The 18583-nt window shown below is 38.7% G+C and overlaps 2 protein-coding genes across 3 annotated transcripts in view; one reads left to right on the forward strand and one right to left on the reverse strand.

The window, feature by feature from the left end:
* The window catches only part of LOC110380125 (alpha-1,6-mannosyl-glycoprotein 2-beta-N-acetylglucosaminyltransferase), a 63514-nt gene that overhangs the window by 18854 nt on the left and 26077 nt on the right, over nt 1-18583 (reverse strand). For both annotated transcript variants that reach the window (XM_021340014.3, XM_049840196.2), the window contains exons 2-4: nt 12412-12643; nt 8422-8520; nt 6059-6198 (exon numbers count right to left, since the gene is read on the reverse strand). In XM_021340014.3, the coding sequence (XP_021195689.1) occupies nt 6059-6198; nt 8422-8520; nt 12412-12526 (354 nt within the window). In that variant the 5' untranslated portion in view covers nt 12527-12643. The remainder of the gene's footprint in view (nt 1-6058; nt 6199-8421; nt 8521-12411; nt 12644-18583) is intronic.
* LOC126054460 (uncharacterized) lies at nt 225-5103 on the forward strand. The gene is made up of 8 exons (XM_049840244.2): nt 225-369; nt 1451-1581; nt 2090-2240; nt 2808-2909; nt 3378-3529; nt 3757-3828; nt 4295-4406; nt 4787-5103. Exons 1-8 carry the CDS (start codon nt 334-336, stop codon nt 5045-5047), a joined length of 1017 nt encoding a protein of 338 aa, XP_049696201.1. The 5' UTR covers nt 225-333; the 3' UTR covers nt 5048-5103.

Raw genomic sequence — 18583 nt, forward strand, 5'->3', positions numbered from 1 at the left:
AAGCCCGTACAAACAAACTTTTCAGCTGTAAAATTGTAGGATAATTGATAACTATAACCTATCTGTATGATAATTTTTGGCAAACAATATATTAAAACCGAAAAAGAAGAAACATTATCGTATATGTATCACATGGTGGTAAATATGTAAAAATACGGGAGATAAAATCTAAAGAGGTTCGTGACCACAACGAAAACTTTTTCCCTAACCTTTTTATAAAAAAAAAACCTGACTTATCAAACTGACAAGTCTGTCAAATCAAATCAATACAATCATTTCAAAGCAACGTTATTATTTAGAAATCTTTATTTTTATTATTATTTCGTCAACAAAATGATGGAGGAAGACGAAGAAACCAGTTTAATAATCGTAAGTTCTCGTATAAAGAGTTACACGTAATCTCAATTCTTTGAAACTTTTCCCTAGTATCTAGTAGTTTTCGAATAATAAATTTTTAAACACTAGAAAAACCCACTACTGTAAATACACATAAAATTCAATACAAAACTTCTACAAAGTCTAAACACAGCTATGATACGATGTTCCATCATGAAGTTCCAGTTCATATCTTCCGGCTTCATCATCAGATCAGTTCGACAGTACCATATTATTGTATTGTCATCAGAACTACATACAACTGACAATTTTCATGACGCTACAATCCTTGGAAGATGGTTAAATTAGTTAACTTAGATTTCATTACATAGTTACATAGGTACAGGTCGACCTAATAAAAGCGTGTTTAACAAAAGACTACTCGTCGGCGCTGAAGAGTTCAGTAACGCGGGTCAATTGATCATAAGGTTAAACAACGCGTAGCGTGCTCAGTGGATGGGTAACCATCTTGTCATGACGAATTCATCATTTGTACATCTTTGGCTGCCGTTACGGGAAGTTAGAAGACAGGAATTTTGTCTGTCAGTCTAATCAAGGGGCTACCTAAATAACTGGGTTGTGAAGATAAATATAAAAGACTAAAGTTTTATATTCTAAGAAGGCAGAAGATCAGCACTTTTTGAAGGCCTCTCGTCTCTACTTCCCACGTGTTTTTGCTAGGAAGAAGAAGTAGTTGAACAAACTCCCCAGCAACACAATGCTATCGGTTAGGTTTCCAGAACCGTTGATTTACAAAATTTTAAAAACATACAAATACTGTAGAGATGTGATTGCGTTTTAAATCTCAGCCGAATCTGATTGAGCTGGAAGCCTCAACATCATCCTCCGAGCTCTGTTCCCAACTTTGTTGGGGTCGGCTTCCAGTCTAACCGGATTCAGCTGAGTACTAGTGCTTTACAAAAAGCGACTGCCCTATCTGACCTCCTCAACCCAGTTACCCAGACAACCCAATACCCCTTGGTTAGAGTGGTGTCAGACTTACTAGCTTCTTACTACCCGTAACGACTGTCAAGATGCCGTCCTCAACATGATGATAAAAATGTTCGTCTTCTAGTGCCGAACGAAATCCGATTTGCCAGCGAGGCGTCGCCCGAAGAGGATTAGGATACCACGCCGCGCCCTGTCCGTGGCGATACCAGAGCCCAAGATCATGGTCATGACTGCTGGGATAAAGCCTGTGCCTATGTAAGGAGGTTAATTATGTTGCCATCGCGAAGTTCTGTATCTCTTTTTCTCTGTACTCTTTTCTTGAGCGTCTTCAATTTGGTCACGAAGGATCACAACAGTACTGGTCCTTTCTTAAGCTGCTAAATTTCATTTAAATCAGGTAAGTGATTTGGCTTGAAACAGCAGGGTAGGAATACTTTCGCAGTTATAATAGAGGATGGTCCTAAATTATTCGATTGAAAGGTCGATCGAAAGGTTTTTTACTTTCCCTGAAATGAAGCAGGAGTTAAGTGGTAAAACTCTAACGTCCTCTTCAATCCACTTTATCTAGTAAACTAGCTGTTTTTGCAATTTCGACCCGGGGATCTTCTTCCCGTATGTTTGTCAGATATAGTCTAGCTTTTCAACTGCGAAGTAATTTTTCATATCGGTACCGCAGTTTCGGAGCCTTTACGCTACAGTAAAGTTTTCCTCTTTACAGTATTAGTTTTAGATGCGAATAACCAATTGTTTTGATAACTTCCAGTAAGCTGCGTCAATGTCTAATATCGCCCTTGACACTGTACGAGCTGAGCGCTGCCGTGGTGGACGGGCTGGACTATCCTGACGCGTTCAAGTGGACGGAGACCGATGTCGCCAAGTGGATGGTGAACGTCGTCGGCTTACCGCAGTATAGGGTGCGTTTCACTGTTCGCGGCACAGATAATAGTTCATTTTGTATAACATAGTACAGGACTTAGAATGAAGTAGATACAAAAAGAGGGGTGCTTGAGTTAGAAATTTTGACGCCTCCCGCAAAAGCTGTAGTTTTGTTTATTGTATTTTTTTCATGTAGAGCTTCTCGACAATATTTGTACGAACCAAATGTGTGTGAATACTGCTGTGTGACTCGCGCTAACGATGCCTATACAATTTTAGTAAGCGTGCAAATGTGTGCGAACTTTAATCAAATCTTGCCTTTAAACATTTATGGTAAAATATCTCATATATACCTTGGAGACTTTTCAAGCCCTCACAGGTGTAAACAAAGCCACGGTGAACTAGTTGAAATTTAAAGAAAGTCAACGACTTTCTTTAAATTAAAATTTATGGTAATAACGTTCGCCTCGTTCGCCTCCAACAGGTATCTGTGGAGATCTAAGGGGGAGGCCTATGTTCAGCAGTCGACGTCCGCCGGCTGAGATGATGATGATGAGTTCGTAATAATACGTACATTAAAAAAAAAAGAGATTTATGTATTCCAGAGATGTATCTTCGCTAACAAGATCAACGGCAAAAGACTGCTGCGAATGGAACTGCCGTCGTCTCTGCCTGATATTAACATACACGACTACGCTCATATTGCAGTAAGTTATATGAGTCTTCAATGGATTTTCAACTTTATCTCTTTACAATAAGGTTCAATGTTGACTGGGATTTTAGAGATTGAAGTAGTTTGATGTACGGTAGACTGCACATCAGTGGTAACTGTCATGCACCTTAACTCAATAGTAATAAGTACGATTTTCCTAGAAAACTGTTACCACTGACCTGAAGTTGACTGTACTGAAGTATAATTGTACAAACAAGTTATACTCTGTCTCTCTCTAGTTATAAGGATGGATTGCCTGAAAGACGACATGAATAAGAAGGGAGTGAGTGTCAGTATGACGAGTGACAGGGAGGAATGGAAGCAGAGGACATATTGCGCCGACCCCAAATAAAATTGGGAAAAGGGCAGGAAGAAGAAAAAATAACTGATACTTTTGCTAACTTTGAAACCACAGTTTAAAGTTTTACTGAAATAAGCTTTTTAATTTATGTATAACTTTCAGAAAATAACCGCAGAAGTGAGAAAGCTATATGTGACTGACTTCATTCGTTTCTCTCGGAGCATCGGCTTGCCGTTTCGGAAGCCGCTCACGCATTGCACGTGGTTCAAAGCCAGGACCGGCATGCAGTGGGGGATACGACAGAATTGGACCAGGTGAGAAGAGTTGGATGTCACTGTTTGCATCATCATCTCCCGAACCTTTTCCCAACTATGTTGGCATCGGCTTCCAGTCTAACCGGATGCAGCTGAGTACCAGTGCTTTACGAGGAGCGACTGCCTATCTGACCTCCTCAACCCAGTTACCCGGGCAACCCAATACCCCTAGATAAGACTGGTGTTAGACCAGATTCATCATTGACTAAAATTGTTTTGTTTTACAGGAGTGACATACTACGATGGATGCAAATTTTGAATCCGAAACCGTTGTACCTGGACCACTGGGATTTAGTATGGTAAATAATTATTTATACTAATATCGAGTTTCAACCAAAATTGTTCGAGCATGAAAGTTGCAGTTTCACGGATTTTAGAAATGTTCAAGCGCAATTTCTTGCTGTTTGCTAGAGCGAGTACACCAGAAGATACATTTGTGGTTTCTTTTCAACATGATTTTATTAGGTCGACCTGTATGTAACTATGTAATGGAATCTAAGGTAACTAATTTAATGTCTCCCAAGGATCGTACGTATCAACATGAAAATTGGCAGCTGTATATAGTTCTGATGACAATACAATAATATGGCACTGTCGAACTGATCTGATGATGGAGCCGGAAGATATGAACTGGAACTTCATGATGGAACATCGTATCATAGCTGCGTTGACATTTGTTAGAAAAGTCTTGTAATACTTTTTGAGTATATTTATAAAAGCGTGTTTTTTATTTTCCCTTTCATAACTGAAATGACATGTCCTCAGGTACCAGAAGGCAGATTTTCCAAAGACCATGTTTGCAAGAATACCACGAGCTCCACCGCGTGAAGAGCTACCACACTATGAACCCCCTGAGGAGTTCTGCAATGAGTACCTGGTAAGCACTTTGACGGAGATCATTTAGAAACCATAGGGACCAGCTCTGAGTTTGTACGGGTAGAATTTGTATGTAAATTCATTCACTGTCGGCTTTGACCAGGTACGATAAACGCGTGTTTTTATTCAGTTTTTGTAACAAATCTGATATCAATTATTTTATACATGAGGTTGTGCCTATACGCTGTCAACAAATTTGAGCATTTACGGCTCTTTGTTACAACTATCAACGCATTTTACTAACCTAATCTATCTAAATATAGGTTATTAACATAACTTTTATAGGGCTAACGTCAAAGTTCTATCTCTAAAAATCCGTAGCTAGTTGGGTCATACTGTCTCACTTTGAACGGCTAGCATTAAAGACCATTTAATTTACAGACTCCTCGACGATTCAGACTGCAAGCGAACATTCCAGAAGACGCCCAACTCATCTGGATGGAGCATAGACCAGGCTCGCCGAACAGAAAGGAGCCCTTAACTAAAGAGGAAAAAAAGAAGTTGAAAAAACAACAAAGTATCAAGCCCAAGGATTCTCGACTGATTCCTAAGAGACCCTGCTTGACCGGACTGTCTGGTAAGGACTTAATACTGGCTAGAAGGAAGATGCCCAAACCTAAGTTCTTGAGCGGTTTTAAGTGAGAAGGTGGTAAGTATTATGCAGGCTGGTGATATTGTATTAGGTAGTAATTTACAAGTTTAATAAAGTTTTAGGAAATAATGTGGGTGTTTTATTTTCTAGACAGTTTATAATTTTGATACTCGATTTTTTAGCTGCTCTTAGCTCTTTTCTGCCAAAATGGCCATTAAAGTCCTCAGCACAAATACTTCTTTATTTGTGAAGAAAAATGGGTAGAATGCCTGAAAGATGACATGAATAGGAAGGGAGTGAGTGTCAGTATGATAAGTGACAGGGAACAATGGAATCGGAAGACATACTGAGACGACCCCAAATAAAATTGGGATCGGGGCACGAAGAAGAAACTCATTTCTTCCGTATATGAGGAACTACCCCGGTCTGACAACCAATTACTAAAAAAAATTAACGTATCCAGGTGACATGATACCCCTTTGGTAAGCTTCTGGTAGACTTTAGCCTTGACTAACAAGTACGAAAGATAATCAAATGACTACCGGGACCCACCAATTTAACTTCCTAAACAGAGGAACTCATCATGACCAACGGATCGACGCCAGGTGTTGCTTAACCTTGCCTGCCGGGGCTGCGGGTTGTTCGAAAGAGTTCGGAACACGACGGTTTTTAGTCAGTAAGAGTCTGACACTCCCTCACCGCTGCTAACCCACAGCGGGAGGGGTAAATTTGATGATTTTTGACCTGATGTCCTTAAAAAAAAAGGTGTTGCTTAACCATAATGGAGTTTCTTGCCCGTTCTTATCCATAGGAAGCAATGGAATATGGAATTGACAATTTACAATTTTGACGTTCATATGTGCTTGTAAAGGCCTAAACGAAATAAAATGGGTGGGCGTTTTGGGGGCTGTCTTTTATAAATTTCTGACGTTCGAAAAGTGCTGTTTTGCAGCCAAGTTTGAATAAACGAATTTTGATTTTTTAAATGTTATTTGACCATATGATCGATCGAGCCGTGCTGCTATTACTTAGCTAAAAACTCTTGATGACGAAGAACTAACCTGTATAGCTATAATAACGGTGTCGTTCTGTACTGGTCCGAATATATCTTCATTGTAAATGATCTGCGCCTCGTTGTTCCTCTGGATGGCTCGCCTGATTTCTGTTATATTCTTAGTTGCTATGCGCTCTGTGGAGTTCACTGGAAGCAGAGAACAATTTCATTAACCTTTTAAATGTCTTATGTTACACAGTGCGACATAAGAAAAAAATGCTCCAAGTGTCTTATGTCGGACAGTTACACTTAAGGGCTTGGTCAGGATTGGTCGCTAAATATCTGTAGTTGTGTTGCAAGTAGCAATAAGTTCTGTATTTATATGAAAGAAATGGTTCATTCACTCTTAATTTTAATATTTTTCAATAGCAGCAACATAATTTTGAACGAACTAAAAAATAAATAAATTCATCTGACATTCCAGTCACGGCCGACGTCAAAGAGTGTAAATTTGTGCGAATCAAACAGCGAAATAAACAATGAATAGAGGCATTAAACGCTAAGTTTTCTTATAAAAATCTATATAGAATTACTGAGAAATAAGTATAGATTCCGTATTTAGTAATTGTTTTTCAAAAAGTGATGATTATATAGACGAAAAAAGTAACGAAAGTTTAGACTTAACATTTTTTTTCCATAATGGCCGTCGTGTTATGACATGTTTTGCTACAAATTCTCGTAAAAAGTTTGAAATACATTTAAGTAGTCAGCAAATTTACCTATAAACAAAATAAAAGTGATGATGATGTCCTCCTAGCCGATTATCGGCTACGGCGGCTATTCTCATTTAAGGAGATCAGCCAATTGCGCAGGACATATTATAGTGCACAAGCATTTGCGCAGGCACAGGTGCACTCCCTATTCCTTCACTCTCATAACCCGATGGGACGGCAAATCCGACACGACCGGAGAGAGATCAGGCGCAGGACCGACATTTACGTGCTCTCCGATGCACGGGTGTATCAATCACCAACTTCCAGGCTCCGGGCTGCTTTGTGAAAGTCTTCTAAAACCCACAAAGCGATTTCGGCCCGACTCGGGAATCGAACCCGAGACCTCGTGCTCAGCAGCCGCACTTGCGACAGCTAGACCAACGAGGCAGTTAAAGTTCTAAAATAAAAGTAATATATACTTAAACCATCACGTATTGATATCATAATTGTGTGTCTAAGAGAAAAAGTCGTAAAAACGTTAACGTTACTCGCCAGGCGTATGGCCGCCGGCGCACGCCGTGTTCGCAGATTTTTTATCGGTTGACAGAATAAGTTGTTGTGTTGTGCAAATAGTGTATTTAGTAGTGATAATTAGTATGTTATGAATGTGTAAACATATGTGCCATCGTATTATAGTGTAGTTTTAGTGAATATATTTGTGGATTCGACGTATTGTGATAAAGTGTGAAGGTTATGTGAACAAATATTATCAAAATGAAAACATTATCACGTCACAGGAATGTCAGGTCAGTTTTATTTCACTACGTATCAGTTTTGTTCGATAGAAAAACTAATGAGGATTCCGGGAAGGTATCATTTATAATTTATTATTATCGATTTAACGGTATAATCTTCCTTTTTCTGAAGGCCTACCTAACGTTATTGCCTTACTCATAAAAGCGTTGACATTGCTCGTAACAGCACATTACGGAGGTCGACAGCGAAAGGGTTAAGTTAAATCATATCTTGGTGGCCTAGTGGGTGAAGCACCGATCTCATAAGCATGAGTGTGTGGGTTCGATTCCACTTCAGGGTAGTAGCAATGCAACTTTTCTAAGTTTGTATGTACTTTCTCAGTATATCTTATAACACAAATATCGATTAAAGGTGAAGGAACGCATCTCAAGGACAGCCTGGATATTTGTACGAACAAATGCACATGATGTTTAGTGGCTTACATCAGAATTGCAAAGCCACATGGCGTAAACGCTACTGTTTAGTAAGGGTCCGTTCAGACAGACCGGCTCGGAGAGGAGAGCAAATTCTTAACAAGTTGAAAATTGAGTACTTAGTATTTGAAGTAAGGTTTATTTTTGCATGCGCACTGCTTTTGACATTAAGAATGCTCGAAGGCGCTCGATGTGATATAATAAGAGGAGCCGACTGGCTCCGATCTGCTGACGTTTGGCTCTAATTGCATCTCACGCAGCCGATCGGAGCCGACTCCGGTCTGTGTGAAAAGAAAAATGCGCGCCGATGCTCTCCGAGCCGGGCCATGTGAACTTAGGACAGATAAATCGGACCGACTTTTTGTGGACTGTCTGACTAATATTTTCTGACAGACTTTTTGTAGGACGTTACTATTGCTACCAGTGTGTTCTACTTTTCTCCTACAAGAAATCGGTCACCGATTATGCGTAGCCTAACTCTTCCTCACCTGTGGAATTCCTGGGATGTACCGTGAGGTACTTATGTAGCTCCGGAGGCACCAGAGCGAGTACCTGCTCCGAAGTGTCGTTCCCATTCATCAGCTCTTCTGAAACCAACCGTATTATATTGAGCTTAAGGTGCAATTTCAACCGACATGTCTTCAAGGAGTTTGATACATGAGAACAGTTTTTGGGAGTTATGAAAATAGATTTTATGATGTGTTGGATAGGGTTGAGATTTGATTGTGCTGTTTTGTCAGTTGTACCTTTTTAGGGATTGAACACACTTATGGCTGGTCCTAATACTCGATCTATCAGGAACCATCGACTTCTTTATTTACATATTTACAATACATATAAAAAAGCTATCCTAGTAAAATATCTATCCGTTAATTTGCTTAATAGAGATATAATTCCGTTCCCATTTCCATTAGTTACATTAATTGAATTTCCAATTTGAAAAGTTTGAGACCTTAATGAGATAATTTAATTCCAATTCTCTCAAAAAGCGAGTAAAGTCATAGAAAGTTCATCACCATCCTCCGAGCCTTTTTCCCAACCATGTTGGGGTCGGCTTCCAGTCTAACCGGATTCAGCTGAGTACCAGTGCTTTACAAGAAGCGACTGCCTATCTGACCTCCTCAACCCAGTTACCCGGGCAACCCGATACCCCTTGGTTAGACTGGTGTCAGACTTACTTGCAGTAAAGCCATAGAAAGATAATAGTATTAAAATATCTGTCTCACACTTGTGAAATATTTGTGTGAAGTGTGTCAAGTACGCGAAAATAACGTAAACTCGGCTTACTGCCAGGCAGACGCCAATTATTTAGATTTTAGGTTAAACACAAAAGTACTGGAATTCTTCTGACTAACCCGTTACTATGTTACAGCGGTTTCTAGTGTTATTTTACCTAACTAATAGCGAGTGCTAACATCGGATTCCAATAACCTTTATCAGCCAATACTGGAGACAGAATTTTGTAATTAGATATAAAGATAGATATAAGAATAGAATAAAGCGTAACGGTTACGCTTTAAATTTCTATACTATATACTAATATTATAAAGAGGAAAACTTTGTTTGGTTGTAATGGATAAACTCAAAAACTACTGAACCGATTTTAAATATTCTTTCACCACTAGAAAGCTATATTATCTGCGAGTAACATAGGCTATATTTTATCCCGGCGCGGGCAGTAGCTCCCACGGGACGCGGGAGAAACCGCGGGAAAACGGCTAGTATTTTATACAAACAAAGTTTTCCTCTTTATAATATTAAGTATAGATTTGATTTCAATAGGCCTCTCAAAATCGCAAATACACTGAGGATTATGACTCAATTCAAAATTGGTAAAAGCGCCATCTATTGATCGTTAACCACAAACTGCGGAACAGCACACTCAATCTCAAACCTATTTAATGAGAAAAAAAAACAAAAGAGACAAAGTTTCACACACATAAGTTTGTATCAAAATATTGGTTTTAGGAGGTTTGTTCCATTTAACTATAACGATAACCAAACCATAACCAGCCGTGTTTGCTGAATTTTAGTCGAATCGGTGACCACTAAAAATGGTTCGGTTATCGCTACCCTTAAATGGTGCAACTCGCCGTAATTCTAGTTAGCTGCGGATTTCGATAACCGATCCATTCGCTGTTTTGTGATAAGAGATTGAATTTTGACACTAGCTTCATATAACAAAATTCAATCTCCAGTTGCAAAACTACGGACGGATCCGTTATTGAAATCCGCAATTATTGAAATCTGAGATAGTGAAAAACACAAAATAATATTAGCAGTACCGACGAAAATACCCCGAAATATGATCAATAAAAAGGTTTTATATAGAAAATATTTACAAGCTAACATATTACAGTGGATAGTTGACACCAGAACACTCGAAGAAAAAAATCTGACATCTTTTGTTTAAAGTGTTTTTAATTCATTTTACAAAGTCAAGTCACCGCTTCTTGAAACGTAAGTATACCTTGTTTCTTTTATGAAATATTTTTTTGTTGTTATAAAATTCACACCTATGTGGTTAGCTATGTCTTTTTTTTCATAAAATTCATTTTAAAAAATTGTGAGTAACATAGTACTTGACTTCTACACGTCGCTAGTTTGTATTTTATTTATTTTTCAAACATGCTCCGAACATCTTGTATACCTACTTATTTTTAATATCTAACAGTTACCCTTCGCCATCCTGGGGTCAACTATATTACAGAAATTACAGTTCAAAAGGTTCACAACAAGTCAGCGATTTTCAGTATAACCGCAATGAGGACAGTAGGAAACAATATTGTAAAAAAAACAAGTAAACATATAGTTGTTATTAATATATAAGGTGCTTTAATATTACCTGCCAGGACTTGAATGGGGGTAGTATTGCGTTTATAGATTACAACAGAAAGCATAAATACCTACATAGATTGTCCATCAGACAAATAATTTATCAGACTTTTCTTTCATACAAAGTTAGCCACAAATATAAATAGGTGTGTATAACACGATATTCTTACAAAAAGTTTTTATACATTGAGACAGTTATATAAAAAAAGAAACAATACATACAAACAAAAATAAGAAAAAAACAAAAATAAATAAATTAAAAAATAAACCTTTGTATGGCAATTGCGTTAGTACAGAATCCAATGTCATGTTAGTATCAGAATTATCGTTATCTGCAAAATTATAAAGAACCATAATTAATTTAATTAAGAAAAAAAATGGCGGATTGCTTAAATTATTCTAGAAGTGTACAGTCAACTACAGATCAGTGGTAACAGTTTTATAGGAAAATCGTACTTATTACTATTGAGTTAAGATGCATGACAGTTACCACTGATGTGCAGTCTACTGGACAAAACATTTACATAGGGAATCTATTGTACCGACGCGACGCTAACAGTTCGAACTACCCGAATCTGTCAAATGTTACCAATCGAACATCAACCTTCAACAATTGTGATAAGGTTGAAAATCTAAGATTGAAGTTTACAGATTGAGGCAGGTTGTTGTCGTCTGCACCTGGGACAGTTTTTTTTTTATAAATCTGTGTGTCTACTTTGTACAGATTCCCCCATATTCATTTGGTAGCTCCTAATGACCGCAGCCATATAAGAAATGCTATTTTATAAAAGAGAAGATAAGTAATCTGCTTATTTTGTGATAAATTGAAATCCCAATGAATATGTTAAAAAAAAAAACTTAAAAATTATTAAAAAACAACAAATAAAATTCTAGAATGGCAGTCTGATCAAAAATATACCCAAGAGTATGAACAAATAGTAAAAAAGAATAAAAAAAAACTTTATAAAGAAAATAGGATTGAACTCTGATCTCAAAATTCCCGAAAAAAATGAACAAAAAGTTTACAAACTTTAAAACATTCAATAAAAACCTTCCACTTTGTGGTCATGTCTATTTGTGAGCAACATCCCTTGCAATGGAATACCATAATCATTGTCTGAAATTTCAACAAACAAAATTATAAAAATAACATATAAAAACTTTAAAGCCAATTTTATGTAAATTCCTAAATGAATCTTGGAAATATGGCTCATAGTATCATCATCTCCCGAGCCTTTTCCCAACTATGTTAGGGTCGGCTTCCAGTCTAACCGGATACAGCTGAGTACCAGTGTTTGGCCACTACAGCTGTTCTTACTCAAGGAGATCAGCCAGCTGCGCAGGACATATTATAGTGCACGAGCATTTGCTTGGACACAGGTGCACTCATTATTCATAGCCCGATGGGACGGTTACCGTCCCATCGGGCTATGAGAGAGAGACGGTAATCCGAACCACCGGAGAGAAATCAGGCGCTGGACCGATATTAACGTGCTCTCCGATGCACGGGAACTTTGTCTCAGTACCACGAATTCCTTAGGAACTGTACATAAATCAAATAGTCTCGCTAATCCGGTAAGCTGCTTAAGTGGCTCCTTCTCTACAAGAATAAAAACAATATAAATGCCATAAAATATACGTACCTCCATCCCTATACATGCCCCCGGTAGAAGCCGACAGCATGATTTGCAGCCACAGACAGAACAAGCCCAGTATGACAACGACTCGTGCGACCGACGCATATTTTAAGCGTGGCATCTCGTTCAACGCTCGACAGGTGGCGCTAGGTGCATCTTACGTGGTTCGCCCGCCGCCCGATAGATGGCGCTGTCCCATGTTTGCGCTTCACGGCATTTTGCGCGGTGGTTGTTTTTTCTGTGGAATAAAGAGAAATTGGAGGTTAATATAAATAAAAAAACTTTTTATATAAAATATGACCACATTTTAATCGTAATATATATCTAAAACGTTTTCCTAAGTCTGAGAAATACTATCCTGAAAAAAAGCCTGAAAACCGTATCAAAATCCTACAGCCAAACGTGAGATAATCGCACACAAAAATCTCTAATCTTGCACTCTAATCTGAGAACCTCTTTTTTGAAAGCCGGTCAAAAATGATTCTCTTGTGCAAAGACTACTTTGGCACTGTGGCCAATGTAGTCTAAGCTCCCGATTTTCAGAAAAAACTACGCGCAGAGAGAGATCAAGATGATAAAAATCAAACTCGAAGGTCTGTGACTTTGATATCTTTGCAAAACTGTAAATAAAATAATACGTAAAACTATAAAATCTTTGCCAAAGGCACTTGTAACAGTTTCAATTAGCGTGCAAGGACAGATGATAACTCTATCTCAAGTGTTCCGCTCATTCCATGAAGGTGCGTTTAGATTTAATACACACTCCATGACTACGATAGGTAGAATCATCGGCACGACTCTTGAGCGCTGACCTTCACCTGCGCAGAAGTGATTTATTAGTAAAGAACCTCACTTCATACCACCAAAGGGACCCAATAAAATATTTCTGCGCAGGTGAAGGTCAGCGCTCAAGATTCATGCCGATGATTATACGATGATAAGTTTCACGTGAATAAAATGATGATGATGTCCTCCTAGCCAATTATCGACCATGGCGGCTGTTCTCACATAAGGAGATAAATTAACATTTGCTTGCACAAGCATTTGCTTGGACACAGGTGCACTCTCTATTCCTTCACTCTCATAACCCGATGGGAGGGCAATCCGACACCACCGGAGAGAGATCAGGCGCAGGACCGACATTTATGTGCTCTCCGATGCACGGGAATAAAGTACCAATAGAGTAACAATATCCATCTAAACAAAACAGTTCCTTGTAAATAAAAAAAAACTGTACTCAAAAATTACTGGACTGATTTAAAGAATATTTCACCATTAGAAAGCTACATTATCCGCAAGTAACGTAGGCTATTTTATCCCGGTACGGGCAGTAGTTCCCACGGGACGCGAGGGAACCGCGAGAAAACGACTATCACTGCTATATCGCGAGAGATTGCTATCTAAAGGTACCTATTATCTCTTTTATCTTCATTTTGTTAAGACACAAGTGATAAGAAATTCCACTTAGATTTGGGAAACCCCGCCTATCTTTATTGTTTACTTACTAATCCGTATTTCCTTTCTAATACAATTGTAAACGCGAATGTAACTCTGTCTGTCCTCTACGCATTCTCATCAAAACTACTGAACCTGGATAGGCAAATTGTATAAAAGCTAAGAAAGCACGTAGGCTACTTCTTACCCGCGTGCGGAAAGACGTTCCATCAGGACGAGAGTGCAATCGCAGGAAACAGGTAGTTAGAACAATGTCATATAAATCCCAAATCTATACTAATATTATAAAGCTAAAGAGTTTGTTTGTTTGCTCAAGCAAAACGCGCTAATCTCAGGAACTACTGGTCCGATTTGAAAAATTATTTCAGTGTTAGATAGCCCATTTATCGAGGAAGGCTTTAGGCTACTTTTTATTCGGGTTCGTGCAGAGGTTCCCACGGGATGCGGGTGAAACCGCTGGCAGAAGCTATTTCACCGATAAACGTCAGTTTTTCTTAAAACAATTGTTTACTTTGAAAATTGAACGTGAAAATTCATAGTAAACAGTTGTAGGTACATTAGAAAACTGACGTTTATATTGTCGGTGAACTTGGACATAAGGGAGAATGTAAATGTCCACGAATTACAACTCTCGGGAGACTTACATTTAGTATTTAAACTACCACACACAATACAGAGGTAGCAGTTGACCTAATAGTTGGCAAGTTTTGACACACCTTGTTAAAAAAACTACTAAACGCAAGGAATCAAGTATTTAATTTTCTATTAAAACTTGCCAAGTAACATCATTAAAAAGTAACTATTTTTAACTGAGGTATGTGTATGGAACTTGGTACTTATTCAGATCTCACTTCTTTTATAGGCGAAGCATTCCCATATCATCGAACTTGGCAGTCTTTCACATTTTTGTTTTGGGTGGGATTTCATTTATTTTTGTAAGGTTGTTTATTTTTTTTCTTTATGATTAAGTTAGTTAAGGAAATGTCTCATTTATACTATCTTTCAGATTTTTGAATATGCACTATGCTTCTTACAAAGAAGTGATCTAGAATAACTAAATGGACTAGATTTGCCAACTGACTGACATGACATGTTATCATATATTATGTTCGTGGATCATAGTTACACATTCGTTATTATCGAAAGTGACTCACACTTGGCCGTTTTCAGATTTTTACTTTACTTTGACTCAAACCTTTGTAACGAATTTCAGATCGGTACGACCATTCGAAGATATATAAATATAGATAAATTTAGTTCGTTTTAGTTCCTTAGGGATATAAATTTACACCTTCATTATTTTGAAACCGACTCACACTTGGCCATTTTCCGATTTTTTCCTTTACCTTCACATAAAAACCTACCTCCATGCCAAATTTCAAGTCAATACGACCATTGGAAGTGGTCTAGGTTTTTGATGAGTGAGTGAGTCAGTCAGTGAGTGTATAGTAAAAATAGCGATTTTCTGACGTCAATATCTCAAGACCTACAATAGGTATATTAATGAAATTTTGTATTTTAGATAAGTGAGGGGGTCTCAACAGATACTAGAAATTTGATATGCGTAAACAAAATAGATTTTGAGTTATAGGGGGGTCGAATTTGGCCCGAAATGGTTCGTGTAATATAACCCACGGCCGGTGTGTCGCTTTTTTGCTCGAACTTGGCGGACACACTGCCGTGTGTCTAGATACTTGATTCATTGCATTTAGTAGGTTTATAACAAGGTGTGTGAAAACTTGCCAAGTAGCATCATTAAAAAGTAGCTATTTTTAACTGAGGTATGTGTATGGAACTTGGTACTTATTCAGATCTCACTTCTTTTATAGGCGAAGCGTTTCCATATTATCGAACTTGGCAGTCTTTCACATTTTTGTTTTGGGTGGGATCTAAGCGTGTATTTACTTAATTACTAACCAACCTCTTTTAAAAACGTAAACATCGCCCTTTGTAAGTAATTGTGTACAAGGTCAGTTTTTATTCGTCACTATAGTTCGACCTTTGGTACTGCTTGAAGTAATCACGGAAAGCTACAGTGTCACAGTGCTATTAGTGGTTTTGTACATTGAAAAAAAAAAACAGGTTTTCAGGTAAAACGGGATCCTTTTCCAAGACTTGGCTTACCTTGCCGAATGTTATCAGGTGACACTCAAGAACCTACATAGAAAAAGGCCAGGCAGTTTACGAGAAAATAAATGAAGGTTTTACTCAACAACAATGAAACTTTATGTAATTTTTGACGCTAGCAAGTCTGGTCACATAAAGGTATCATCATCATCGAACTTTCGTCGTCCCACTGCTGGGCACAAGCCTCCTTTCACACAGAAAATATTCATCACGCCTGCTCGTTGGTGATTTCAGACTTTGTAGTCAACGTTTTTTCAACATATTTTTCTTCACCTTTAAAACAGTCGTTTAATACTGGCGTCCACGGCCGATTTCGACCACGGCGGCTATTCTAATTTAAGGAGATCAGCCAGCTGCGCAGGACATATTATTGTGAGGTGCACTCCCTATTCCTTCACTCTCATTACCCGATGCGACGGCAATCCGACACGACCGGAAAGAGATCAGGCGCAAGACCGACATTTACGAGCTCTCCAATGGACGGGTGTATCAATCACCAACTTCCAGACTACGGGCTGCTTTGTGAAATCGGCGAAATTGCGATTTCGGCCCGACCCGGGAGTCGAACCCGAGACCTCGAGCACAGCAGCAGTGCTTGTGACCACTAGACCAACGTGGCTTACTTAGAAATAATGGTGTGCTAACCTTTAAACTTCTAGAAGCTGTGACGTCACACCTATATTGTTTACTTCAGGTTATGCTTAATGTAACTGGCAGGTAGCCAAACGCAAACTGACCTCTGCCCTTTGCCACTGCAGTGCGATCCAAGGTCATTAGAACGCCAATTACTGCGCTGACAACATAAAAAATACAACGGTAACATTTTCAGCAAAATGTCATCATTTGCGTAGGTTTTCCCAACTATTTTGGGGTCGGCTTCCCTTATAAATTGACGAACGGTAAAAACTTAGTCGCATTTTATCTCTTTAGGAACGGAAGTTCCGTCCACTGCTTAGGGTTCCGGAAAATCTTCTCGGGCTCATGTACAAAAACAACAACCAGTATAGCTATTGGCACGAATCTTGAGCGCTGACCTTCATCTGCGCAGAAGTGATTTATTAGCAAAGAACCAATCCCGAGTGACGGCTACTAGGCGATGCGCTGCGGGCCAATCACCGCTTTAGCCCGCCCCCGCGCCTCACATACCACAAAGGGACCCAATAAATTACTTCTGGTGAAGGTCAGCGCTCAAGATTCGTGCCGATGATTATAAAAACGGACGTTTATGTTACCGTGGACATTGGGTCTCAGACTATTCCGTGATAGGTTAACAAACAACTAAATTCACACTTATTCCAATATTCAACAAACAACTGTAGATATGCTAACTGGAGATATAGTTCTGACATTAGCCGCATACAAGTAATGTCTACTTCCTATCTCTAGTAGGCCGAACAACGGACAGATAAAATACTGGAAACGGCGGTTAGATTATTAGTTACAATGTTTTGTGTAGACAGATAACATTTATTGTCGTTAAAATGGCTTAAGAAGGCCATATACAATATACATAGGACTAGTCAAAATTTTCCACAGAACTGTCTTTAACGACCAAATTATTGTTGACATGGTATAATCTCGTTTTAGAGTGTTAATTGCATTGCTTAACTATACTATCTTTATGACAAGACAGATCCTTACAATCCTCAGTTCAGCTTAGCACCGCAGTTTCACTCGCTCCACGAAGTAAAGGAAGAGTGTATTTAATCAAAGTTTTAATCGATCTAACACAGGCCGTTACCTGATCGTTGTTATGTGCGAACTCTCATAGATTTCCTTACTTATCAAGCGCTCTAAAACTGTCGCACAACTAAAAAGTCTGCAGTGTGCGAATACTTTTCGTGTAATTAAATAATGTTTGATGTTTACTCAAATGAGGTTTTAATAGCGTTCGCTATCTAATCGCTTTCATTGCTCGAGAGCTTGTTTACCTAAGCCTCACTCTTTTAGGCAAGGATAAACCGAGCAAATAGAAGACATTGTAGCTGATTAAGGAATGAGTGTTATCTGACAAATCAACAAGCATGGATCAATTATCTATACTCCGAGTGGGTAAAGAATCAACCTCTCAAGTATGAGTGTTGGTTGCAATCCAAGTCAGGCAAATGCCAATGCAACTTTTCTAAGTATATATTGGACGCCAATGGCCGTGTTTTGGAAGGCACGTTAAATTGCTGGGTCCCGGCTGTCACTGGAACATCTTTGGCATTCGTTACGGGTAGTCAGAAGCCAGCAAGTCTGATAACCAGCCTTACCAAGGGATATCGTAGCTAGGTTGAGAAGGTCAGATGGGCAGTCGCTTCATGTGGAACACTGGTACTCAGCTACGTTTAAACTGGAAGACGATCCCATCAGTGAAAAGGCTACGCAGATAATAGCTGAAACCATTTTGTTTGGGTTGTTACTGTTACAGCCTTTTTATCGTCCCAATGCTAAGCTGCGGCCTCCTCTCTCACGGAGAAGGATTGAGCGTTAATCACCACGCTTGCTCAATTGCTGATTTCAGACTATAATCCAGGTTTCCTCAAGATGTTTTCCTTCACCTTTTTATCAGCCATTGGTGTACAAGATATACTTAGAAAGTTGTTTTAGACTC

Source organism: Helicoverpa armigera, chromosome 31, assembly GCF_030705265.1.
Source record: "Helicoverpa armigera isolate CAAS_96S chromosome 31, ASM3070526v1, whole genome shotgun sequence".
Classification (NCBI taxonomy): Eukaryota; Metazoa; Arthropoda; class Insecta; order Lepidoptera; family Noctuidae; genus Helicoverpa; species Helicoverpa armigera.

Bases quoted from the DNA above. Each gene is read 5' to 3' on its own strand.
- LOC126054460 (XM_049840244.2), top strand. From the start codon at position 334: ATGATGGAGGAAGACGAAGAAACCAGTTTAATAATC. The intron at 370-1,450 runs GTAAGTTCTCGT...TTCGTCTTCTAG, and splicing joins AAGAAACCAGTTTAATAATC to TGCCGAACGAAATCCGATTT. The intron at 3,829-4,294 runs GTAAATAATTAT...ACATGTCCTCAG, and splicing joins GACCACTGGGATTTAGTATG to GTACCAGAAGGCAGATTTTC.